General features: G+C 38.0%; 1 protein-coding gene across 2 annotated transcripts in view; it reads left to right on the top strand.

Moving 5' to 3' along the window:
* Positions 1–26,865, top strand: part of TMEM117 (transmembrane protein 117) — a 556,152-nt gene that overhangs the window by 8,466 nt on the left and 520,821 nt on the right. Inside the window, exon 2 of one of the 2 annotated variants that reach the window (XM_065887475.1) lies at positions 947–1,251. In XM_065887475.1, the coding sequence (XP_065743547.1) occupies positions 975–1,251 (277 nt within the window). In that variant the 5' untranslated portion in view covers positions 947–974. Of the gene's footprint in view, positions 1–946; positions 1,252–26,865 lie in introns of those variants that run through there. The other variant, XM_065887476.1, reaches the window with a different exon arrangement.

Genomic DNA, 26,865 nt, shown 5'->3' with positions numbered 1-26,865 from the left:
TTGCCTAAAAGCTCTCCTACATGCAACTACTCTGCCATAGACTTAGCTATTTCATGAACCGTATTCTGTGTTGAAATTATTTGGCAAGTAGACTGTGAACATTTTTGTGCCCACACACACACACATTTCTGTCAATGTGAAAAAAAAAAAGAAAAGGTCTGAAAGTATATCCATCAAATTATTAAGGGACCTTAACTCTGAGGAGAGGGGTTTGGTCAGAGGAGGATTTTTTGTTTTTAATAAATAAATTGATACATTTATTTATTTTTGGCTGCGTTGGATCTTCATTGCTGCCCGCGGGCTCTCTCTTGTTGCGGGCGCGGTGCGCGGGCTTCTCATTGCAGTGGCTTCTCTTGTTGCAGAGCACGGGCTCTAGGGCTCAGGGCTTAGTTGCTCCATGGCACATGGGTTCTTCCCGGACCAGGGCTCAAACCCGTGTCTCCAGAATTGGCAGGTGGATTCTTAACCATTGTGCCACCAGGGAAGCCCAGGAGGATGTTTATATTAATGTCCTCAGTTTACCTCTACATTGCTTTAATTTTTAAATTATATGTATTATGATTGTAACATAAAAATGATAATCTAAAAGAGGAAGAGTGTTGCATTATTTTTTTTTTTTTTGCTGTATATTGCCTCCTGAGATGATTTTTACCTATGATTTCAGTCATCATCCCAATTTTGGACCATGATCTGCCCTCTCATGTCCCTCCCTCTCCCCCTACTCTTTCCAATACTCTCCTTCTTTCCTAAATCCCCATAGATCAGAGGTATGATGAGATGATGGGGAAGGGATAATCCTCGATCTCAGGCTTGTCTTGGTGCCATAAATAGGAATAGGTCTTTTCCAAATACCTGTCTATTGAGCTGTTATAAATCTGAACAGATAACAGGAAGACAGAGACTACTTGTTTTTCTGCTCTAACCCTGTGTATCTTTTCTTATGCAGGTAAACTACGGAACTGAAGTTTTGAAGGATGGGTAAAGACTTCCGTTATTATTTCCAGCATCCCTGGTCTCGGTTGATTGTGGCTTACTTGGTGATCTTCTTTAACTTCTTAATATTTGCGGAGGACCCAGTTTCTCATAGCCAAACAGAAGCCAACGTTATTGTTGTTGGAAACTGTTTTTCATTTGTAACAAATAAATACCCTAGAGAAGTTGGCTGGAGGCTTTTGAAGGTGCTTCTATGGCTACTTGCCATTCTCATAGGACTAATAGCTGGCAAATTTCTGTTCCATCAGCGTTTGTTTGGTAAGTACTCATGAAATGTAGTGCAGATAATTATTTAATTCTATACTCCAAGATAGAGCTTTGTTATTTCTAAATGCCAGTTTAGAATGCATTTCAGTTTGCCTTCCAGCCTTAATTAGTTATGTGCTGTTGTAGCTCTGGTTCTTCAACTGTTCTGTGTTTAATGGTGTACTTTTCTATGGCCTTAGGAATACTAGCATGAGGTAAAATTAGTTCTAAACTTAATTTTATAAAATGGTGTTACATCTAAAATGATTGTATGTGTAATCTTATTTAAAGAAGACATGTAAATAGCTCTTTTCCCATAAGTAGTACCTAAGTATGATATCATAAAAGGTTTGTAAATCATAAAGAGAATGCTTCCATATCACACCACATTCTCATTAAAGTAAGTTAACCATTGCCCATATAGTTACACATATTGTTCATTCAGGGAATTAGAACAGGAACTCTTAACTTTTTCCCTTCATTTCTCTCTTTCCTTTTTTTTTTTTTTGTTTTTTTTTTTGTTTTTGAACACTGGCTTTAGAATGTTTATTTTGAGCCTGATCAACCACAGAACAGTATTATAGTAAGGAATCTCTTGGTAGTAAGCAACAGAAAAAGAGACTAAATTTGTTTAAGTTTAAAAGGTAACTTACTATACGGGTATTGGGATATTTCACAGAGACCAAGAGTAGAATTTGTTTTGATAAATGGGATAATGGAACCAGGGGCTTGAATTCTACCAGGATGTTTTTGTCTCGACTTCTCTCTCATACCTGCTTTATTCTCCTTTCACACTGAAGATCAGTTTATATTCACTTAGACAGACTGGCTTGACTCTTGGTCCCAAGTTTAAACTCTTAGATTTAAACGAAGTTGACCCAGGTTGGGTGTGGTTCCTACCTCTGGCCCAGTCGATTTTGGCCAGGAGGTGGGTGCAATTTATTCAACAGATTCATTGGTTACTTATTATGCCAGTCACTGTTCTAGACATCGAATCAAAAAAGCAGGGTATCTGCCCTCATAGACACATCCTGCAGGAGGGAGAAAGGTTCTAAACAGCTAAATGTATAAAATGCAAAGAGGTGATAAGTGCTACGGGGAGAAAGAAAGTTTTAAATGCTACTGGGTCAATTAGGGAGAGAACTTAGCAGTGAAACTTTGAATTTAGCAATTATAAGATCATAGGTGACCTAGTGTGGGTATTTTCAGTCTAGAAGTTTGGTGAGAAACAGATGGCAATGGTTTCGGGAATAAACAACAAATATATATGCATACATACACATAACATTATATATATATTCTTCTCAATCTCTACTCCTCAAACTGTTGCCATCTGTTTCTATTGCATAAACATATAAAATGTACATATTTTATATTATAAAATATGTAGTTTCAAGAAATTTGATGAGGAAATGGAAGAAGGAAATGGGAAGTAGCTGTACATGGAAAAAAGGCTAAGGGGAGATTTTGTTTTACTTGTTATTTTTTTATTTTTATTTTTTGCGGTACGCGGGCCTCTCACTGTTGTGGCCTCTCCCGTTGCGGAGCACAGGCTCCGGACGCGCAGGCTCAGCGGCCATGGCTCACGGGCCCAGCCTCTCCGTGGCATGTGGGATCCTCCCGGCCCGGGGCACGAACCCGTGTTCCCTGCATCGGCAGGCGGACTCTCAACCACTGCACCACCAGGGAAACCCCTCTTGTTATTTTTGATGGTGGTGATTTTATTTGAGGAGTGAGATTAATTGATCTGCTTGTCATGGGGAAGAAGCTAGACTGAAGTGCAGGTAAAGATATAGAAGGAAGACAGCATCTCTGAAGGTTGCTTTGGTCTGTGACTTAGGACACAGGCCACAAACAGTGGCCTTAAAGAGGACAGGAGGAGACACCCCAGTTCCTCAGAAATAGTCATGAGTGAGATCAAGGTTGGTACTCTAGTAGGTACATTTGAGTTGGAGGAGTAGAGAGGTGAGTGTGCTCCCACCTGGTGATTTCTATTTCACTACGAGGAAGGAAGGGCTAAAGATAAAGATGGAGGGATTGATGAGCAAGGGGCTTAAGAAAGTGGTCCAACTCCGGAAGAGCTACTCTAGGGAATATAGATGTGAACTGACTAGGACAAATGAAAGGGTTACTGATGATCACCGAGGGCTGAGGTGGTTAGTCACTATAAATTTGAATGATACCAATCTGAATAGTTGAGCAGCTTTCTCTGTGAGAGCTCAGTCACCTGGAACAGAATTTGAGTGATTCACCTGGTCAGGGAATACTCAGGCTTGCTGTACTGGAAACAAAGGATGGAAAATCAATGGAGAGTTCTAGTAAAAGAGGTATTGATTTGATTAGTAGGGGGTTCTGGCTGGGTGTGGAAAGGAGGTGAGGAAAACAGTGGTTTCAGAGGAGTGGGCAAGGGCCTGAAGATTTGGATGAAATGGAACAGGTGAAACGGGAGTAAGAGGAGAGAACGGACTGATGGGTGTGGTTAGATGGCATGTTGGAACAGAAGTATAGGCATTCTTTAGTGGTGATTCCCAACTAGGGTGTGTTCTTTAGAGAGTGGGTGCTAAAGTTAAGTGGAGAGTTGGGGGTCATTGACACAGAGGATAACGGGGAACTGGGTGTGAGCTGGGCCATCCACTGAACATTGAACAAGCATGGTGTTGTTTATAGTAATCATGGATAGAAGAGGTCAAGGGGAGGGGGTAAGCGAGAGATGGTCAGTTTTCAAAAGTGGGCGAAGGGTGCTGAGCAGGCAAAACAATAGATATCCATTACAAGCAATGGCTGGATGCATCTGTAATCCATTCCATAAACTTGCTCAGGGTAGAAAGCTAAGGCAAGCTTAGACCAAAATATACAGTTTGGAGAAAAGTTATCAGCCTATATTATAAAAGACTGAATGAAAATCATATGGTGGAGGTAATGATATTAATAATAAGGGCAGATCATTTGGTTTTGTAATTACTGCATTTCATTAAGTTATTCTATTGCCGTCCTATCTCTTATACTAAAATCACATTTAGTCATGGCTTACTTTTTTTTTTTTTTTTTTTGCGGTATGCGGGCCTCACACTGTTGTGGCCTCTCCCGCTGTGGAGCACAGGCTCCGGACGCGCAGGCCCAGTGTCCATGGCTCACGGGCCCAGCCGCTCCGCGGCATGTGGGATCCTCCCGGACCGGGGCACGAACCCGTGTCCCCTGCATCGGCAGGCGGACTCTCAACCACTGTGCCACCAGGGAAGCCCCATAATTCACTTTTTTTAAAGGCCTTATTTAAACCTTTAACGATTTGTAGGTGCAAGTTTGTGGTAGGTGGTGGTAATGGTGATGATGGTGTATGTATGTTGAGAGGAGTGGGATTGTTCACTACAAGTACGGAAATTTTTGTTACAGAAATTGGAATGGTTTACAAAATAATCAGAATGATTTTGTGTGATCAAGTAAACAGTTTCTTTTTTTTTGGTAATTCTCCAATGAAATGCCAAATAAAAATATTAAATAGAGTGCCACTACTGCTTTCATTTCATTAACTTGAGTCTTCCCTCACTTATTTTATTATGGAAAGTCTCTTCTTTGTAGATTCCAAAAAGACAACACAATATTGCCGTTTTAAAGCATGCGTGAGGAAGAGTGAATGATTCTGTGGTCACTTGATTTAATCCAGTTCATTGGTTATAAATTTTATTTTTTATGAGACATGAATATTACAATGCTGTGACTATTTAGTTAACAACATGAAACCCTCTCATGATTTATAATTTGTAGTGGGATTTGTCCCGAATAAAAATGCTGACTCTTGCAAATTGGAAATTGCTTTTTTTTTTTTTTTTTAAACATCTTTATTGGGGTATAATTGCTTTACAATGGTGTGTTAGTTTCTGCTTTATAACAAAGTGAATCAGTTATACATATACATATGTTCCTATATCTCTTCCCTCTTGCGTCTCCCTCCCTCCCACCCTCCCTATCCCACCCTTCCAGGCGGTCACAAAGCACCGAGCTGATCTCCCTGTGCTGTGCGGCTGCTTCCCACTAGCTATCTACCTTACATTTAGTAGTGTATATATGTCCACGCCTCTCTATCAGAGACAGAAACGATTAAATGCATTTAAAACTATTCCCCTCTCACCTGTGCTGTATGATTGGGATAAAATGAGAGAGTTGGTTTTCCTACATAGTAGCACTAAACTTGTAAGACTTCAGGCTGGTCACAAATTTCCCAAATGCAGAATATAATTTAAGAGCACATGTGAAATGAGAATTAATACATTTTTAAAAAATTTCTTTAGGTTTAACACTGAATCTTGTTGAGGTAAGTATTGTATCAGGATTTATGAAAATTAGATTCCATTGGAATATCAGTTTATACTTTTCCAGTGCCTCTCTTTTCAATTTTTTTGGATGATTCCATTGTTTAAAAAAATAAGTGTGTGTTCAAATAATGCATCCTACCCTTTTGGAGGATTATACATTTGGGATATCCATGAATAGAGAAATCTAAAATTATTATGCTGATAAGGCTTACATAGAAAGGGGAACTTAATTTTTTGAGCTTATTGAAGAAATCATTTTTATTCCAAAAAAAGAATTGAAATGACTTACAAAAACATTTATGTTTAATACAATAGGAATAGTAAATGAGTACCACAGAATCAAATATGTTTTGATTTCATGAGTTTTGCTACTGTATTGGTTTTGAGCTTCCTTGGAGGCTGGGCAAAAGGGGAAATGTGATACATTACATATCTTTGGATATCAGAAATAATGAAAATTGCAAGTTTCATGGGGGAATTTTTCTTTGCACTAAATTCTAGAATTTCTTGCCCTAAACTCTGGTAAGGATTTTTTTTTTTTTTTTTTTGGTATAAGACACACTGCATGGTGAGGTGGCAAGTGCAGAAATGAATTTCGTATTCTTGTGTTTTAAAGCAAACTTTCATAAAAGTTTAGAGTATAACTTTTAAGCATAAAAGAAATTTGTGATATTGTATTCACTGAAAGTAATTCTATGAAGGGCAAAGTGATCAGAGTCTAAATAATGCCTTCTGATTGAATAGCTTTATCTAGGGATGGATATTAGAACATCAAGATTATGACAAATGTATTTCTCAAACAGACTGCTCTTGCTGTTTGTATTCCTTCATTTCTTTTTGTTTTCTAACGTGCAGAAAGCCTCTATTAGTTGCACTTTTCTTTTTTACATGGATGAAGGGCAGGCCGACTCAGACTGCTCTGACAGGTATAGTGTATAGTAATGATGCTGGACCTGTTAATATTGCATAGTTCCTTTTTGGAAACGTATATATTCATGTATATAGTTATTTGCCTAATTATTTCATTAATGTTTCACGTCTTAGCCATACCATAAGCCGCACGAGGGCAGAGATTGTGCTGTGTTGCTTATCATTTAATCCTCAGTGCCTAAAACAATGCCCGGAATGTAGTATTATTTGATAAATTTGAATGAATAAATAAATTAATATTCCTTTGTCTTTTACATGTTATCTTTGCCAGTGTTGCCTTTTTATTGTAAGCTATAGTAGAGTATTCATTTGTTCATTTATAAAATACCAGTCGTGGTCTCTGCTCTCAAGGAATTTAAAATCTGGTTAAAGAGATAAGATGCATATGCATGAAAAATTAATTACTCTGACAATACAAGGAAATGCACATCAAGTATCAAATGTACAGACTGTGAGAGTTGTGGGAATTCAAGAAGGGAGGTCACGGTGGGCCAGGAAGGGGAAAGAAAACTTTGCTGCCAGTGTGGGATGTAAGGGAGTCTGAAGCATGAGTGGGATTAAAATAGTCAAATATGATGCAAAGAATTCATTACAAACTTTAGGTCATGAGGTAGATGGTGTGAGCAAAGGAGAGGAGAACAGTTTAGATTTTTTTTAGAGTGGGGGAAAACTGAGGAGGTCATGCTCATTTTGACTGGAGTGAAAGGTTTGTGTTAGGAAAGAGCAGGAGTTGCAATAGCAAGGTAGGCTGGGTCTGAATTCTTTGTCTTTTTATGCCAGTCTTGTACTTTGGTCTTTCTCCCTTCTGCTGCAGTATTTGGATCAAGGAAAGTATTTGAACGAGATGGGAGATGATGGCAGGATTAATCTTGAAGCAGAATCTAGAGGGAATTGGAGAGGGAGAGGTTAAGGGAGTAGAAAAGAGTAGGAAAGTATTTTCGGAGCCTTGTGCAGTCATGCAGGCTTGAGATAGTTCAGGCCAGTCTGGAATAGGGGTGGTACAGTGGGCATCAGGGTGGGGATTCTCGGAACCTTGTGAAGCTTCAACAGCTGATGAGATGTGAGGAGGTGAGAGTAAAGGTGAAATTATGGGTGACTAGGAATATTGGGATGAATGACTAAGGGAGTGATTATCTTCTTAAAAAAAGAAAGACTCATTAGGAGAAACCAGTTAGAGAAGATAATGAGTTCAGTAAATAATGGGTTGAGGTAATGAGAACATAGGCAATGGCCCATTTACCTTGAATAGTACTCAGTACAGCACAGTATGGATTTATGTACCTTAATCCAAGCCCACCATTTCTTATCCAAACCTCGAGACCAGACATGTTTCAGACGTCAGTGCATGTGCTCACATTTAGTAGCTTGCCCTATGGGACTGAGGAAATACTCCATCATCAAACACATCGATATATCTGTAGCTGAATGTATACGTATGTGTATGTGTATGTGTATGTGTATATGTATATGTATATGTATTCACATGAAGCGGTGTAAAGGCTATAAACAGCCTCAAATCAGTTCAGGTTAGGTCTTGCTGCTAAATGAATTCAGGTTTGGTCAGGTCTTACCAACACATCAGTTACAAATATAGAGTCTTTCGGATTTCAGAATTACAATAATTGGATAATGGACCTGTACTTGACTATAAGCAACATTTCATATAAACCTTTGGTCCCCCCAAGATATCCACCTGCATAGAAATAACAATTCTTTTTTAGAAGGCTGTGATTTTTAAAAAATTATGGTTTGACTGATAACTAGACATCTACAAAAGAAAAATACATGTTGAAGGTTTTTTTCTTGTGTTTATATTATGCAAAATATTAAAGAATTTGCTATTTTCTGTGTACCTATGTCTGTTTTAGTTTTAAACAGGAAATTCTAAATAAAGCATTCTCAATACATCTAGAAATCTGAGGAAACAAATTCTAGGGTTTTTTTCTTTCATTTTATTTAAACAAAAAGCTGTTGCCCATAAAATACCAAGTAACTCAACAATGTTTTGTCATTTAATGGATTTAATAAAGGTAAATGCTTGTTTGTTTTCTATTGTCTTAGCTTTAAGTCTAGTTTGAATTTTTTTTCTTTGTGTTTGAGCTACACATGTGATTTTATCATTTCAGAATAGAAAAGTTTCAGACGTTCCAGAAAGTGTGGGTAAGATAGTCTTGGGGATACAGGAAGATCAACACATGAAGAAACAGATTTCGTCAGATATTTAGGAAGGAAAAACTATTATTTTAATGCAATGATGTGGGTATGATCTGACCTCTTTTGTGTTAATTTAAGATCTGAATACCCGAGTAGTGTAAATGACTCTGAGAGTTGATAGTAACTATCCTGATAGTTTATAATACATTAAAAATAGTATATTTATTATTACTCAGGGTGATTGTCAACAACTGATTATTTTAAGTATTGCATTCTCAAGATGATAAGTACTTCCTTTTGCAGGAATTACTTGAACAAATGCTATATATGTGGTCAAATTATACTTAGATAGAATATCTACAGTTTTAAGCTTTGTCTTCTCAAGATACAGTGTTTGATACTCATGATAGATATTATTTAAATGTTTATTACCATCTTCATTCTCAACCAATGTATACACAGTGCCAGAATCTTCATTTTTCTACACGCTTGAATTGTCAACACATAATTCCTTTTTGTGGAGTAAAATAATTTTGAGCTCAGAGTGACCACAGAATTCATGTTAGAGAAAATGTTATACCATTGCTTGGAGTGGCCTTTAACATGGGAGAAAAAAAGCAAGGTTTTTGATATGAGAGGTTAGGAAAGGTAAGCTGGGAAAATGATAATTTAGCATTAAAATAATCCCCAAGGAACACCCCTCTTCAAAGGGGAATTTGATGTCTAATAGTTACTGAACTTGGTAGCCCTTTACAAAAAACTTATCCTGTTACTTTAATGTTCTCTCTCATTGAGTAGAAAAGGAAGGTGAAGCTGGAAACCCCAACTGTACAGCCACTTCCTCCCATACCTGTTTATTAGGTGCCTTCATTAGTTTGCAGTGCAGTCAGCTGTGCATCCATTAACACTAAAGGGCCACCAGCTGCAGCTTCCAGTGTGCTGGGATTGTCTGGCTGCTCTAGTTCCCATAGGACAGAGGATACAAACACTGTAAAAAGATACCTCGAGGACTTAATAAAACTAACTCAGGTTAGAGCATTGTTAATTAAGCAATTATTAACCAAGTACCTTTCTCGGTACGTTTTACTGTACTTGGTAGAGATGAGTAATTCAGGGCCCAAGGTATTCTTTCCTTTCCAGGTCCAATCCTGGCCTCCACTTCCTCTTCTCATTTCCCACCTATGGGGGGTAATGGCAGAAATTGCTTACGAAAGCAGCTATCAAATGGAATTGCCGCAACTAGACCCTCACACACGGTGCTAAGAGAAACCGCTTCACTGATGAGTGAAATATAACGTGCCAGGGTGGAACTAGCCAGCTGGTTAAACAATACATAGTAAAATTGGAAGCAAAGAGTGCTTGATCACTTGTTCATTTAAAACCACATTAATAGAAGTTTTGTTTGTTTTTCAAATTATAGGGTAAATAGTCCTGGGTGGGAGAGGAGTGTGATTTGAAAGAACACTGACAAAAGTTTTCCGTGGTTTGTTTTCTTTTCTCTTTTATTAATGCTCATACCTAGAATCATTTCTTGAAGGTATTTTCACTGGCTTGAAGTCTGCGCTACTTGGGAGGGTGATGAACTAACAAGGACGTTAACAGTCGGCATCATCGGGAGATCTATTTCGAAGGGTGAGTGTTAGTATATGGGAGAACGCAGGAGAACATTCTGACGTGGTAGCTGTGTTGCTGTGCAGGATTCCAGATAGAAGGGAGAAAAAAGGCCATTAGAAGACCTGGGGGAGCACAGGCGGTCAGGCTGGAATACGGGGTGCACAGCCTTGCCAAAGACAAAGTCTAGTTGCTTTCTGGTGGTGGACTTGAAGCTGCATATTTGATTCTGAGTATCAGTGGTAGTCGAAGCAGTTCTGTTCGTTTTGATTTGTATTTTTATTGTGGCTGTGACTCAGACTTATTAGTGATGGGTAAATAGAAATGTACAGGGTTGATTTGCCTGGCTCCAAGGTCACAACAATAGCCAGCAGTAAAATTGGAACATAAACTGAAGCCTCCTGGTTCCCAGACAGGTGCCGTTTCAGGCATCCCAGATGGGGAGCAGGCAGCCGGTGAGCCTCAGGACTGGGTTGTGCAAGGCCACTCCCCACGGCTTCGCTCCACTTTGCCTGCGTGCAGGGATCTTTTCTGGCACCACCTCCTGCCTGACCAGCCCTCTGTTTTGGACAGAGAAAGTCATTTAGTTGACCCCACGAGAAGTTGTACAGTTCCCGGACAGAGCCTGTCATTGGTGCTGACCCAGAAGATCTCAGCATGGTGCTCTCTGCCCTGGCAGCCATCAGTAATCTCACAGCCTGTGCTGGACTTTACTTCTTCCCTGGATTCCAGAGGAATGTGATCACGCTTCAGGATTTCCCTAAGCTTGTCTGTGCTCGTGATGATTCTTTGTGTGTCCTTGAGGACACGCCTATCGAAATGGATAGACCCGCTAAGAGTTAGGTGAGTGTGTACACACGGAAACCTGGGAGAGCGAGTTTGAACTTACCTTCCAGCAGCCCGGGGAAGTTAACGTTTGTACTGTAAATTTTAAACTCCATATTTTCCTGCTGCTTCCACATCCCTATGAACAGGCTGTGAGCACCTGACCCAGGTGACCAGGTGCACCAGTGTGAGGAGACTGGCCTTTGCCACAAGTTCCCCTTCTTGCCCTCCGCTGACTGTGACCTAGTGACATTCAAACACACCAGTCAAATCCGTCACACCTTTTGATTATGTGGCCCTGACCCCCTGTAAAGGTACTGGCCTGCGGGTCCTTACTTTCTTGCACCCCGCCTGGCTGATTGAGATTGCTCCCTTGGCCCTCCAAGCCTCTGACCCTGTGTGGCCTCCCTGTGGCATGTCTCTCTAGGATCTGTGAGTATAATGAATATTTTCCTTTGTCTCTCTTTGTGTTTCCTCTTGTGACTGTACCTGACTGACCATCTCATGAGAGAATATAAAACAGTTCCTTGCTGCTTCATGACCTATCTCCCTCTTTCTTTTATGTCCTTCCCAATTGATTCCTGTTTGAACTGTACCATTTTTCAGCATCATCACTGACAAACATCAAGTACCTCTCATTTGCAAGGGACAGTGCTAGGTGCCGTGAGACACTGTCTTTCAGGAGGTTGCAGTGAGCTAAGAGATTAGACACATACATGAAAATACAGCTGTACTATAACTGCAATGCCAGCATATGATAATTGCCATGTAAGCAGGATGGGCAGTCTGTTCTGAAGGGGCAAGAGGTCATTCCCAATAGAAGTGGTTCAATAAGTCTCCTTAATAGGAGCAGGAATTCATGGGAACCATAGCATCTCAGTGTGAATGGAGTTGGTGAGAGCATCCTTGCTATATTTTCAGCCAGTATTTGAGCACCTCTAATAACGGTGAGCTCACCATCTCCCAAGTACTGTGTATCTGACCACTGTTTCTACAACAGTTCTTGAGTCTGAATCTGAGCCTTGCCTTGCACTCCCAGTAGGATTCTGTTGGATAGAGAAGGAGGGCATTCTAAGCTGGAGAAATGGCAAGCACAGAGTTGCGGGGAGGAAAAGGACAAATAGTTCTGGGGTATAGTGTGACTCTGCATCAGCAGATTTGAGGCGGGAAAGGGAAGCTGCAAGGCAAATTGTGGAGAGTATTGAGTTTCAGGTGCAGCAGCTTACAATTTATTCTGGAAACAATAGCAAGCCATGGAGCGTGTCTGTCCCTTCCAAATTTTAAATTACAAAAGTAGTACAATCTTGTTGTGGGAAAAAACCCAAACCCTAAAATATGTGAAATCAAAGAAGAAAATCTAAAGCTTTGACCACAGGATGACAAGATCAAGGTACTGTTGTAGGAAGATGAACGCAGGATGAGTTGACCTTGAGGCAGGAGGTGTGCTTCCGTGGCTGGGGTGCACCTGACCTCAGGTGATCAAGGCTCGATTTAGCAGAGGCAATGAGGATGGGGTAGCAGGGAAGGAAGAGAGGGTGTGAAGGAAGTTCAGGCACACTCACTATTCTTCTCCTTTTATTGATAAAAATAAGATCTTGATTTCAAGTACTGCAGTCTCCTGAGTCCATGCCCATCATTTACCAAACATAAGATATATCAATCCATTTCTAAGATTGGAACTTAAATTATCATTAGATCATCCTACCTTCTTTTCTAAGTTTGCTGAAAGAAATGAATGTATTATTCTGGTTACTTGTAACACTAGAAGACACTTTAGGAAAAAGCAGATTTATGCTCACAGATATAAATAAAGCTGTGAAGACACTAATGGCACTGAATTTCTGTTTTGAAGCTTAGTGTCTGTTTGCCCTTGTCCACTCCTTTGAATCATGCTCTTTGATTTGTCTCAATTCACTTGCAAAGTATAGGAACCTTGATTATATAGGGCTTTATTTTGTTCATTCAGTAAATATTTACTGAGCATTTTCTAGGCCCTGGGGATCCAGCATTGAACAATACAAAGTCCCTACCCTGATGGAGCTTATGTTTTAGTGGGAAAAGATGAACAATAAACAAATAAGTCATCACATGTTATGTCAGAGGGCAATACATTCTGTCATGACAATAAAGCAGGAAAACTCTAGGGAGGGGTCTGGGAAGTTGCTGGAATTCCCTCTCTGAAAAAATGACATTTGAGCAAAGGCCTGAAGGAGATGAAGGAGCAATCCGAGTAGCTTTTTTTGGGGGGGAAACTACAGAAGAGAGCAGGGCAAGCCCCAAGGCACTCGTGTATTTTGAGTGTTTGATGAACAGCAAAGAGGCCAGTGGCTGAGCAGAGTGAGCAGAAAAGAAAATGGAAGTGGGGTTGTGCTGGCAAGATCACAGCCATGTCATTGTAAACAGTCCTTTTCCCTTAAGTGCAAAAAGGGCAACACCAATGAACAAACACATCAGCGTGACTTTAAGAATGTAGTTTCTAAGATAGATATACTGTATTTAAAACTGGCGTTTTAGTGAAGCCCTTGAGCCCTGCTTCTTGGTTTACTCTGGAATAGTGCACAATCAGTGATTTTTATTCTGGCAATTTCTTTACTCTTCTGAACTCCCCATTATGGCTCTTTTATGGGGGTTCTCACCTCACCTCCCTCACTCTAGTGGGATATAGAAGGGAAGAAAGCTGCTTTTTTAATGGTGGGTGAGTTTTTAAGTGATTTTAACGAATTTTAAAGGCACTCTACTCTGTGCCTGTTCCCATCCCTGCCGCTAGCAGTATTCACTCTGTAGTGGTATTTTCAGCAGTGGAGGTGGGGAAGACGTTCCTGGCGGCAGCCCCAATTGTCTGTCCTGACTCTCACATTTCCCCCATAGAGTTTTAAGCATCTTTTCTTTCTCTAGGGATGAATAGATGTTCTGTCCATATAAGGGGGTGGGGTGTTGTAGAGATGGAGGTTCACAGACCTTCCTAGGTTTTTCCCCCATTATAACCCCAGCCATGAGTCTGTTAGTTTAGCCCCAGGAAAAATGACCCTATTCATTTATTTCTAGGTTGCTTTCCTGCTTCTATTTAGAGCCTAAATAGATTGCTAGACTGTCCCCTTTATTAAATTTTGGAAACACAAGCACTTGACAATCCTTGTTTAAACCAGGACAGAGAATTTATTTAACAGCTGAATTTTAGATGGCAGATCAAATTGAAAATGAAAGAAGAGTATTCTTACTCTTTCTCAGAAAACTATCAACAGTGGGTGGAGGAAGATTTTCAGACAAAATACTTTGAGCAAGTCTAGATTTTCTAGCCCTAGATATACAAGAAGGATTAATGAAAGAGATTCATTCAAGAGGTATTTCTAGAGTGCCTGTTTTATGGGAGACCCAATTCCAGGCACTGGGGATACAACAGTGAATAATAATAAAAACAAGAAGACACTCAGGATTCTTTTTCTCATATGTTGTATGCTCTGGTGGGGATATATAAACAATAGTGGTCATTCATGCAGTTCATCAAATATTTCTGTCTCACACATCTCTGGAACATGGTGGGATTGTACTTTGTGGTCTTGTAATTAATTCTGATTGGTTAGTTGTGAGCAGGGGTGGTGTGTAGCACTTCTGAGCTAGAGCATTTGATTGCACATGCAAGACCCTCCGGTCTTGTTTCCTCGTTTCCTCAGCAACCAGCAATGCTCCAGATGGTTGTTGCTCTATTGACCTGAGACCCAGAGTGAAGGCAGTGTGGAGTAGAGCTCTTAGCTGACCCTTAATGGACGTGTAGTAGGAGAAAGGAATAAACTTTTGTGCTTTAAAGTCATTGAGATTTTGGAGTTGTTTGTTGTCGTGGCATAACCTGGTTTATCCTGACTGATATAGTAAGTTAAAAACAAACACAATTTTAAAAAGAGATAACTTCAAATAATGCTATATTCTATAAAGAAAACAAGACAGGGAACTGTGGCCGAAAGTGCCTGGAGTACGGTATACAGGCTCCTCTAAATAGGGTGAGGAGGTTAGATTGGAACTAAGACTTGAATGATGAGAGGGAGCTAGCTGTGGGAAAATCTGGAAGAAGTGCACTGAAAATTGAAGGAAGAGCAAATCAAAAAGAAAACCTTTTTGGTATGATTGAGAAACATCAAGGATGTTCATGGAGACTAGAGAGGGAGGAGGAAGAAGAAGTAGGTAAGAGCTAATGTTGTAGGAGTTGGCAGGTCATGGTCAAGAAATGTTGTCTCATTTTAAGACTAAGCTATCATAGGGCTTTGAGCAGAGAAATGACATGATCTGATGTTTATAGTAATTATTTCGGTTGCTCTGAAAACAATGGCTGTATGGGGGAAATAGTGAAAACAGAGAGACTAACTTCTAACTGGTAGTTAGGAGATTGCTGTATTGGTCCTTATCAAAGAGTATGATGGTTTGATTCAGGATGGTAATATGGAGATGGGGAGAAGTGGATGGAATTAGGATGCATTTTGGAGGTTGATCCTATAGGATCTGATGATGGATTGGGTGTGGGTGATACACGTAAGATTTAAGGATGGATTGTGTGTGTGTGTGTGTGTGTGTGTGTGTGTGTGTGTGTGTGTGTGTGTGTGTTTGAGCAACTGGGTGGATTGTGTTGCTATTCAATAGAGAGATTGGGGGAATAAAAGATTTAGGTATGAAAAATCAAGTTTCTGTTTTGGACACATTGAGTTTGAAATGCCTATCTATATTCATTATTCAATACATGTTGGGTATGTTTGGGATTCCAGTTCTAGTAATATGAAGTAGCTTATATCAGACTAACCTTCCTGCAGATAGAAATTCTAACTTTTTTTCCTTCCTCCTCCCCCAGTACTACTATTTTAAGGCATTGGAGAATGACCAAAATAAGGCAGAAACAGGAGGGGATTCAATCTTGTTAAAAGGGTGCCATACTTGTGAGATCCATATAGCTTTAACCCTGAAGGTACTTCCCAGCCCATTAAGCATGGTAACAGCTAGAACTCCAGTAGAAAGCCACAGCTCTTTTGATTTGAGGACTCAGAATATGCAGTTCAGGGCTGATGGAGCGGTTGGAAAGTAATGAGGGAAATCCTGGAAAAGTCATATCCATAGAGTAGAGTGCTCCAAATTTTATGTATAAACTCTGCTTGAATTCTTGACTGGCCCTGGGCTGTACATTCTTGGTGGAATCTTCAGGAATCCCAACAAAAGCACTAGCTAGAAGGTTGAAGGAGCTGAACAGAGATTTTACTGGCTGTCTACCACAGGAGAGACAGTTTGGAGTTTGACTCAAACTAAGTTAGAAGAATTGGTAAACACCTTGGGCTTTCCATTGAACCTCCAGAAGGGCTGTCCCTTAGAAGTAAAAGCTATATCCTAGGGCTATGCGATTTGCCCCAGGCCTCAGGAGGAAACCAGCACAGATCCAACCTAACCAAGTATAAAATCAAGCCTACACAACTTCCAGGTGATTAGCCAATAATTTAAGTGCATGATAGAACAAGAAATCAACACTCTTTAGAGGAAGATAACAGAATGCAGAGTCTCTACAATGTATCATTCATAATGTCCAGCATAAAATAAAAATTGATTATATTTGCAAAAAGAAAACAAAAAAAAACACCCCTGGACAATTTGACCCATAGTCCAAAGAAAAAGTAGTTAATAGAAACAGACACCTAGATTACACAGAAGTCAATTAGCAGACAAAGACTTTAAAGTAGTGTTTATATATTGTTCTTAGGCAAGTAGGATAATACGAAGAAGACCACTAACAATTTCATAATCAAACTGCTGAAAATCAAAGATAAAATGATAATGTTGAAAGAAGCTAGAGAATAAAGTCACATTTTATATAGGGGAATAATGGTATGAATGATGGCTAACTTCTTGTTGCAAATAGAAATCATAAATATGGGGATAAGTTAGAAGACTATTTTTTCCTTTTCTTAATTTCTTTAAAAGACAACTGGATGTATAAAGGAAAATTTATAATATTGTATTGTGGAGCTTTATAAAATATGATGATATAAAATATATGACAATAATAACACAAAGGATGGAGGTAAACGGAATTATACTGTGGCAAAATTCTCATTTTTATGAAGTGGCACAATGTTAATCTTAAACTATGATAAGTTAAGGAGTCATGTTGCAATCTTTAGAACAATCACTGAAAAATAATACAAAGAGGATAGATCAGAAATCTAATAGGAAGGAAATTAAAATTAACTAAAAAAAATTTGATTATGCCACAAGAAGACAGGAAAGAAGTAGCAGAGTAGCAGTATACAGATGGGATAAGGATAAATCAAACAGCAGAGTGGTAGACCTAAACCCAAACATATCTATAATTAGATTGTATGCAAAAAACCTAAACATTACAATTAAGAGGCAGAGATTGTCAGACTGAATTTAAAAAGCTTGATCCAAGCATATGCTTACTGTTTGTAAGACATAAACTTTACGAAGACAGAGCAATTGAAGTTGACAGGATGGAAAATGAATATATCACATAAACAGTATAAGACAACTGGTGTGGATATGTTAATGTCAGACAAAGTAACCAAGGTAGACATATCAAAATGATGAATGGCTCAATTCATCCAGAATATATAGCAGTCATAAATATATATGTACCTGATTACAGAGGTTCAAAACATCTGAAAGTAAAACTGATAGAATTAAAGAGAGGAAAATCAAATCCATAAACATTGTTGTATAATTTTACTGTTTTCCTTTTAGTAATTGATAGAATTAAATTAGACAGAAAAATTAATAAAAATATAGGTTACTTTAAAACTAATATCAAACAGAACACATCATAATACACATTCTTTTCAAGTGGAATGGAATATTCCCCAAGGTTTATTCTTCTCTAAGCAAAAGGGAGAATCAAGGATTTATATATTTATTTAATTTACTTACTATGGAACATACAACAAGTCTAAGTGAATTTCAGAAGTTACTCATACAGAGTATGTTTTCTGATCACAGAGGAATTAAATTAGAAATAAAAAACAAATACACACAACACAGAACACATATACACACAGAGAGGAAATCCCCAAATATTTGGAAATTTAAAAACACAATTCTAAATACCTATGGTCAAGGAAGAATTTACAAGAGAAATTAGCAAATATTTCTAACTGAATGATGATGAAGATATAACATCAAAATTTATGGGATGTAACAAAAGCAATGCTTAGAGGTAAATTTATATTTAAATGCTTGTATTAGAAAAGAAGAAAGGTTTTAAATCATTGCTCTAAGTTTCCATCTTCAGAGGTTAGGAGAAGAAAAGCAAATTGAACCAAAAGTAAGTAGAAAGGAGAAAAAATAATGAAGGTAAGAGCAGAAAGGAAAGAGAAAAAGGACAAACAATGGAGAAAATTCACAAAGCCAAAGGTTGATTATTTTGAAAAAATTAATAAGACTAGAAATTATACTAAGATTGACCAAGAAGCAAAGATAGAAAACAAATTACCAATACCAAGAATTAAAGAGGGGGTGTCACTGCAGATTCTAAACAGATCAAAAGTGTAGGGAATGCCAATTAATTTATGCCAATAAATTCCCTCAAACCCCACAAGAGAAATACATTTCTTGATAGACATAGTTTAACAAAACTGACATAAGAAGAAATAATCTGGATAGCTTTATATGTATATAATAAATTGAATTCATTATCAAAAATCTATCCACAAAGAAATTTCCTGGCTTAAATGACTCCATTTCTTGTGGCCTTGAGGACTTATAGGTGTCATCCTCTAAGCAAAAGAGAGAATCAAGGATTCATTCGTTTAATTTATTTAATGCTTGTATAATAGTTACGTGCCTGGCATTGTTCTAAGCACTTTAGAAATGATAACGTATTTGTCGGATGTTTACGGTGGTAAGGACATGGAGAGATGAAGAAAGATTTCAGGAATGATTACCTCCTACAATATATGCTATATACTTAACAGAACTGAATGCTTCTGGCTGTTTTCTGCCCACAGATGTCAGAAATTTGTGGGCAAACTGGAACGTGCTTTCAAATGTGTACTCTGAAGTTGTGATCAATCAATTGGTGTTGTATTCTCATTTTCTTTCTGCATGCAGAGTAGAATGCAATTGTTAAAATCCGGAATATGAGGCCTAGTTGTGTTGCTTTCTGTTCCCTGTTCTTGCCTCATCATTTTCTGCCTTTCAAATTCATGCCGTCTGTTCCCTTGCATCTCTACATGTCAAATCTTATCTCTTCATTACAATTTATTCCAAATATTGCCCCCGATTTGTCTTTGTATAAACCCTTTTCATATTGCATGTTGTAGGGGTTTAATAAGCATTTTATGAATTGCATGAATAGATGAATGAATGAAGGCAGGTGTCTATTATGATAGATGATGCAAAGAAGCAACCTCCTCTTTGCAGCTTCATCCTCACTGGTATCGTGCTTTTATGACTAGGAATTAACTCTGAATAAAATGTCTAGTTTGGCTGCACAACAATGACTAGCATTTAATACAATTGCTATTACAGAGCAATTTTGCATCACTTGAGAGTGGATTGCCTTATTGATTTGATTTTGTAATTGATGAATGCCAACAAGAAGTTAATGTTTCATAAAAGATTAATTGGAGGTATTTTTCTAAGCATTTATGAGAGACCTTTTTTTCCTGTGTTTGGAACACAATATGAGGCCTTACTGGGTCTTCAACAGTTCATCCAGATATTGTTCTGATAGAAAAAAACATGCTAGCAGTTGATAAGCTTTCTGGGTCCTATCTTAATTACTTCATTCCTTAGACAACATATTTGTTAATTATTAAATATGTAATTGTGCTAAATCATAAATGGTAGTTGCTCAAGGGCTATTGATGTAAATGAATGCAGTAGTCTCTGCTGTTTCATAGGGTGAGTTGTGAGTAAGGCTTTTCAAAGTCCCCTATCTTCAGAACCACCTGCCACGTATACAAACCGCAGGCTCATCATTTTCCATTTTTGACTTATATCCTGTAGTAATCAAGGATTGGCTTGGAAACAGTACAGGCACAGACCATGATTATGAGCACAGATACTATTCTAAAAATAAATGAAAAAATTGTCGTAGAAAACCTATGACTAAGGCATTGTATCTATTTGGCCAATGTAGAATGCAGTGACACAGCAGGTATTAAGAAGCAGGAAAATTTTTTTTGCAAGATACTTTATTTTAGGCATCTAATTTGCTAACTTTTAGTTGAGAATTTCTGATTATCTACCTTGTGTGTGTGTTTTTGTTTTTTGTGTTTTTTTTGCGGTACGTGGGCCTCTCACTGTTGTGGCCTCTCCCATTGCGGAGCACAGGCTCGGGACGCGCAGGCTCAGCGGCCATGGCTCATGGGCCAGCATGTGGGATCTTCCCGGACCGGGGCACGAACCTGTGTCCCCTGCATCAGCAGGTGGATTCTCAACCACTGCGCCACCAGGGAAGCCCCGTATGTGTGTTTTAAATGTTTTTTTTTTAACAATGATCCTGACTTTCTTTAATATTTATATTTATTTATTCATTCATTTGTTCATTTATTTATTTATTTATTTTGGCTGTGTTGGGTCTTCGTTGTGGCATGCAGGATCTTTGTCGTGGCATGCAGGATCTTTTTGTTGAGGTACGTGGGCTTCTCTCTAGCTGTGGCGTGTGGGTTTTCTCTCTCTAGTTGTGGTGCCCAAGCTCCAGAGCATGTGGGCTCTGTAGTTCGCAGCACATGGGCTCTCTAGTTGAGGCCCGTGGGCTCAGTAGTTGTGGCACATGGGCTTAGTTGCCCTGTGGCATGTGGGATCTTAGTTCCAGGGATCTACAACCAGGGGTCGAACCCATGTCCCCTGCATTGGAAGGAGGATTCTTTACCACTGGACCACCAGGGAAGTCCCTGTGTGCGTGTTTAAGTGTTACCAGAGAACTAGCTTACTCAAGAATGAAAAATTACAAATCATTATATGACCTACTTGAAGAGGTTGAGCGTGATTTGTTGGCAAAGGTAATTTTGAATCTTTCCATCTTTAAATAATGGCATTTAAGATAATAATGTGCCTCCCCACTCTACCGTCAAGTCGTATATGACTTGCTCCGTGGTGCAAAGAAATAATGTCATGAAGTAAAATTTAGCCATCTTTGAATTCTTAATACCCTTACAAGCATTATGCAATTTCTATAATATCCATAGATTATAGCCTACTTTTCTTCTTGTGATTCTTTTCTGGCAAAGAGAGAAAGAAAAATGATGATACAAATGAGGTATTTTACTGCAATGGAAAATATATTGAAATAGAATATTATAAAGTCAGAGTCTGAAATGTAGGGGCAGTAGTCAAAGAGGATGGAGGAAGACCAGAGGGGAATTCTTCAAAGATGCCATGGGAAACAAAATTTTAAGAGGTGGGTGCTCAGTAGAAATGAGTGCTTTAAGAAAGACTGGAAGATGTTGCAAATAGAGAAAGAGTCATTAGATGCGGTGATAGTTAAAATAGCAACAACAGTTTATGATAGAAAACTGCTTCCATTTTATCCATTTTTATGGAATGATAATGCTTTATAGATTTAAATTCTTAGAGTGTTATCCCTCAGTTTGAAAAGGAATGAAAATCTGACTTTTCTTTCTTTTAAAAAAGTTTAGTACAGTATAAGATGGCTCATTTAACAAGTGCTGTGCAGCACAGGAATTATTTACAAAGTTAATTATCTGTTTAAGAATCTACTTTAATCAAAACCTTTAGTATATGAGAGTATATTTACATATATCTGAAACCTTTTAACTCTAATGTATGATATAAATGAATCAAGTTCATCTAGCACATTCACATGTTCACAGCTCTGATGAAGCTCTAATGTATCAGTTACTTTTTGTATCAACTGTAATAAAAAGATTGAATTTGCTATTGTATTTGCTTGTCATGGATATTAATCAAAATCTGCGACTTATACTGAAGCCGGAAAACATTTTTGTTAATTTTATCTCATTAAAAAAGAAATAAGTGGCTCACTTTCATTTTAATATTTTGAAGTTTTTTTCTTTCTTTACTGTTTCTACCCATTTTTACTGTATCTTTTTTTGTTAGCTTTTATTTCTTACCTTTTGTTGTCATTTCCTGTTTCATTCTGAGAGTTTGTCTCTTGCCTTTTCCAAACATCAGTACTTGAGTTTTTGCTATTTTGTTTCTTGCATTCTTTTTACTCTAGCTTAAAGTTATCTGCATATACTTGTTTCCTTTTTTATTTCTTTTTATTCTTTCACTCATCTTTTACTTATTTATCGTTACAGCCCCCGAGTTATAATTGTTATTTTGTAATAGCTTACTATTAATCTGAACTGAAAAATCCATATATATCTTCACTCACTGTCCTCTAATCTATTTTGACTTCCTTCTTTTCATTTCTTTATTTTACTCTTCTTTTCCTATCCTAATTTCTCCCACTTTGTAATTGTTGGTGTTTTTTTTCTTTGGACTAGTAGAACTAAACTTTCTTACTTTATAACTTTATAGGAGGGAATGAAAATAGTGCAAAGAAGAGAAAATTCTGCTTTTCTATCACAATAAATAGGAAGGTATTATGGAACTTCAATTTGTCTCTTCTTTTCGGGGTGAGAGCTTCAAAAAGATGTATAAGCAGTATTAAATCCTGGAAGATAGCGTCATCTAGTCTGTCTGTTTTCCCCAATTTCTATTCCCTCTTTTTGTTTTAATCTAAACAGGTTCTTGGATAGTTGATCCTGCATTCTTAGTGTTCTTTTTAATTTGGCTTGTTCTTCAGTTAAAGTCCTTTGTTAGTACTTGGCACTCATATAACACGCCGTACATATCAGTTGAGTTAATTTGAGCTACTATCTAATGTACTGGCTTCATCACCATCTAAATACACACCCAAACCTCTAATTTCTGGAAGGGTAATGGTGATACCAAATTGGATCTTGTGGGATGGAATAAAGCCAGGGTAGCCTAAAACCCTCTGGGGGTGCAGGTGGGAATTACGTTTTCTCTCTAGTAAATAACATTTGATATTTAATAAGTTTTCTCTCCTAGTTTCTCAAGTAATAGGAGATCCCCAAGGGAACTGAACTGGTTAATACAGACTGTATTAATTCTCCTCTGTGAAATACAAGTTAGCCTCAATCATTTAATAGATACAAGTTACCCCGAAGTATTTTATAAATGATGCATTTTTAAAAAGTGAAATACAAATAGTTTCTTTGTATCATTAAGATTTGCTAAAACCCAGGACAAAGGGTTGAAAAGAACGATGGGGAACGATGTGTGTATGTGTGTGTGTGTGGGGATATATGTATGTGCGTGTATATATGTGTGTGTGTGTGGTGTGGTAATGAGGTGTGTATAAACAGAGTCAGAGTCTGGTAGGTCAAAAGGATAAGCAGAAAGGGCTAAGCCTAAACTGAGTTTTACAGGAGGTCCAGTAGCTGCATGTCTCCTACTATCCATAGTCCTGGGTGCTCAGACCCCTGGACCAGATGTGACTGAGTTTTTTTTTTTTTTTAATTGGATTAAAATTTCTTTACAATGTTGTGTTAGTTTCTGCTGTACAGTGAAGTGAATCAGCTATATGCATACCTATATCCCCTCCCTCTTGGACCTCCCTTCCACATCTGAGCTTCTGAGATACGTTACTGCTTTATGCTTCAGTAGCTCAAGCAATTCAATTTGGCTTCTATGTTTCTCATTTCCATTCTAAAAGTCATGCAAGATCATGTCTAATGGAGTTTCTTTCATAAATTCATTTCTCAATCTCTTTATTTCCTTTTTTCCCTGACTATGACTTTGGCTGGATTGAGCCTCTATCTGCTTAAAATTCAAAAAATCTAATTTGGGACAGAACCTAGAACAAAAACATGTTGGGCTGCTTTATTTATTGTTGAAAGGAAGAGTGACAAATTATCACACCGTTATTGAGTTTGGCGACCAACGAGCAAGGGAAAAAATGTGAGGCCATTTTGCCTTGTCTTTATATCTCACCCTTTTCTCTTTCCTATTATGTATTACTTTTTCAGAATGATATGGGTCCACAGGCCCAATCCACTGTGTAGCTGGAGCCTCTGCCTTTAGTTCCATTTGGTAAATGTACTCATGTGGAATAATTTGAACAGCTTAAAATTTTAGTCTGTTCAAACACCAATACCTTGCTGGGGTAGTTTTGATTGACTTACTCCCTTTGGGTAAATTACTCATTATTTCAGATTTCCTCTCCAAAATGTCATCTTGAGGTATGGTAGAAGAGTGTGCCTTTCATGATCTGCATGGTGTCCAATGGCTCATCCTGTCTCCATGGCTTTGTCCCTTTTATTCTGGCTCTTGTTTTTCTTACTGGCATTTATGGTAAAGATTGGCAGCTGATAAAACTCCTGATTTGGTTTCTCTTAGATTGTTCAGGTGTGGTGGTAATCCCTGGCTGATTGGGCTCTCTGGGTCTTGACTGGTTCATCTGTTGGCTCCTACCCTAGGTGTTCCACCTCTTCTTTGCCATGGCTGGCCTCAGCCAGGTGTGGGCTCTCCACTCAGTTTCCTTCGGTGGTGTTCTGTCATCTCTAGGGTCATTCAGGAACTTAGGCTGGTCTTCAAGATGTGGTTTTCAAGGGCACCCCTCTCATTAATATCCAGCTGCCAGACAGAGGACAAGAGGATGGACAAGGCATACTTGCTTCTAACTACCTCTGCTTGGAAGTAGCACACATTATTTCTGGTTATATTCTATCGGTGAGAATGTTGGAATCTTAAGATCTGAGTGTTAATATTCTACTGCTTACTTGCTCAGTAACCCTCATTGGCCATGGTAATAGATTAAATTGTACAATTTCAAGTGTTTTTTTGAACCTTTGACCTGCCCTCTCCACCTCCTAAAGACTCTCTCTTTACCCTCTCTGAGTGCGTCTGTTCTCTTTCTGCTTTCACAGACACACAGTAATTTTCATTAAGTTACTGCTTTTATCAACACTGTGCTTAGCATAATGCCTGATATAGAGATACACAATAACTATTTTTTGAATAGATGTTAGACAAACAAAAATATGAAGTGAAAAATTATACTTAATCTTACCCTAGAGAAATAACTATTTTTGGCATATCTTTTTCCTCAGTATCCCTCTCTTTGAAATTATTTTACAAAAGTGAAATTCAATTCTTTTCTTTCTTATTGAGCAGTATTTTAATAAACATCTATCCTTGTCAAGAAATATATATTTTCAAAAATTTTAATGCATAGTATACACTCAATTTTAGTGTATGCTTAGTGTTCCATTGGGTGTGTCCAACATAATTCAATAGTTTCCTTAAATTTTGGGGTATTTCCCATTTTCCTCTTTCATAAAGTTTCAAATAATATTCATGTACATGCATTTTGAAAAAAATCTATGCTCCTTTGCTCAATTATTTCTTTCCTAGAATCGGAATTTGTGAGTTAAAAAATATGCAAATTTTTTGGGCTTCCCTAGTGGCGCAGTGGTTGAGAATCCGCCTGCTGATGCAGGGGGCACAGGTTTGTGCCCCGGTCCGGGAAGATCCCACATGATGCAGAGCGGCTGGGCCCGTGAGCCATGGCCGCTGAGCCTGTGCGTCCGGAGCCTGTGCTCCGCAACGGGAGAGGCCACAACAGTGAGAGGCCCGCGTACTGCAAAAAAAAAAAAAAAAAAAGAAAAAGAAAAGTATATATATATATATATATATATATATATACACACAAATTTTTGAGTTGTTATTTATTGCCAATTTGTCCTATGAACTTTGATTTTTCAACTTGAAGAAATATCTGTTTATTAAAAAGCAGCTATAATCTTTGACCCATTAATTGGGAGAATCTATCCTATAGAAATAAAAGTGGTTTTATGTAAACGTAAGTGTAAATATTTATGGGACTTGTAGCAGCAAATAGCTGGAATCAATGTGAATGACCACAAATAAGAAAAAGGCTGAATAAAATGTGGACCATCCATGCTACATAGTATTATGTAGCCATTAAAATTTTCTATGTCTATTGACCCATGGTGATGTCCATGACGCCAAGGGAGAAGTACAAGTTCCAGAGTAATGTGCCTGGTATAATTTTGTATTTGTAAAACCAAAAAGCAAAACACACGCACACATATATACATATAATCACACTTTATATGTGTATATACTTTTAAAATTTGTTTGAACACAGAGAAAGTTGTGAAAATCCTTTCACTCAGGTTCTTTAAACTATATCTTAGGCAGTGTGTGTGACTACATCTTTTTATTGTTTCACATGTTACAATAGGGAAGTTTTACTTTTGTAATAAAAAGTTAAAAACAAAAATCAAGAAAAACATCACAGCCCTAACAAACCACTCTAACTTTTCTGCAAACTGCTTTCTGGACTAGAGAGCTTCCTACAGTCCCCAGAGGAATTTCAGAGCTTTGAAGCATGTGCTCTGAAGTTGGGATGACTTTTATAGTTAACTTAATTGGTATATTATTTTATGCAAGGTAACAGCTAAACTATTGGGATTTCTCCAGTTATTGATGTTCTCAGAGGTGATCATCCTCAGAAAGACCGCTGAAAATAATGGTCTGCTTACATCCTGGCCTGATTCATGTCAAACAACCAATTTTTCAGAAGAGGAAATAGTGAATGAAATAGCAAAAGTGTATCAAGTTAGGAAATTATTTTTAGAACTTATCTATAACTTTCAGTAGATAAAAGGAAGGAACAAATTTTGCAGCAGCTAAAAATATAGAATCAAATAGGGTGAAACAAAAATTTGATTGAAATTTCATCTTTGTAAGGGAGAGCAGTAAGTGTTAAAAGGAAAAAACTTTTGTA

This window comes from Phocoena phocoena, chromosome 11 (genome assembly GCF_963924675.1).
Source record: "Phocoena phocoena chromosome 11, mPhoPho1.1, whole genome shotgun sequence".
In the NCBI taxonomy this organism is placed as follows: domain Eukaryota; kingdom Metazoa; phylum Chordata; class Mammalia; order Artiodactyla; family Phocoenidae; genus Phocoena; species Phocoena phocoena.
The sequence above is the reverse complement of the archived record's forward strand: the minus strand, read 5'-3'. Positions and strand labels throughout refer to the sequence as shown.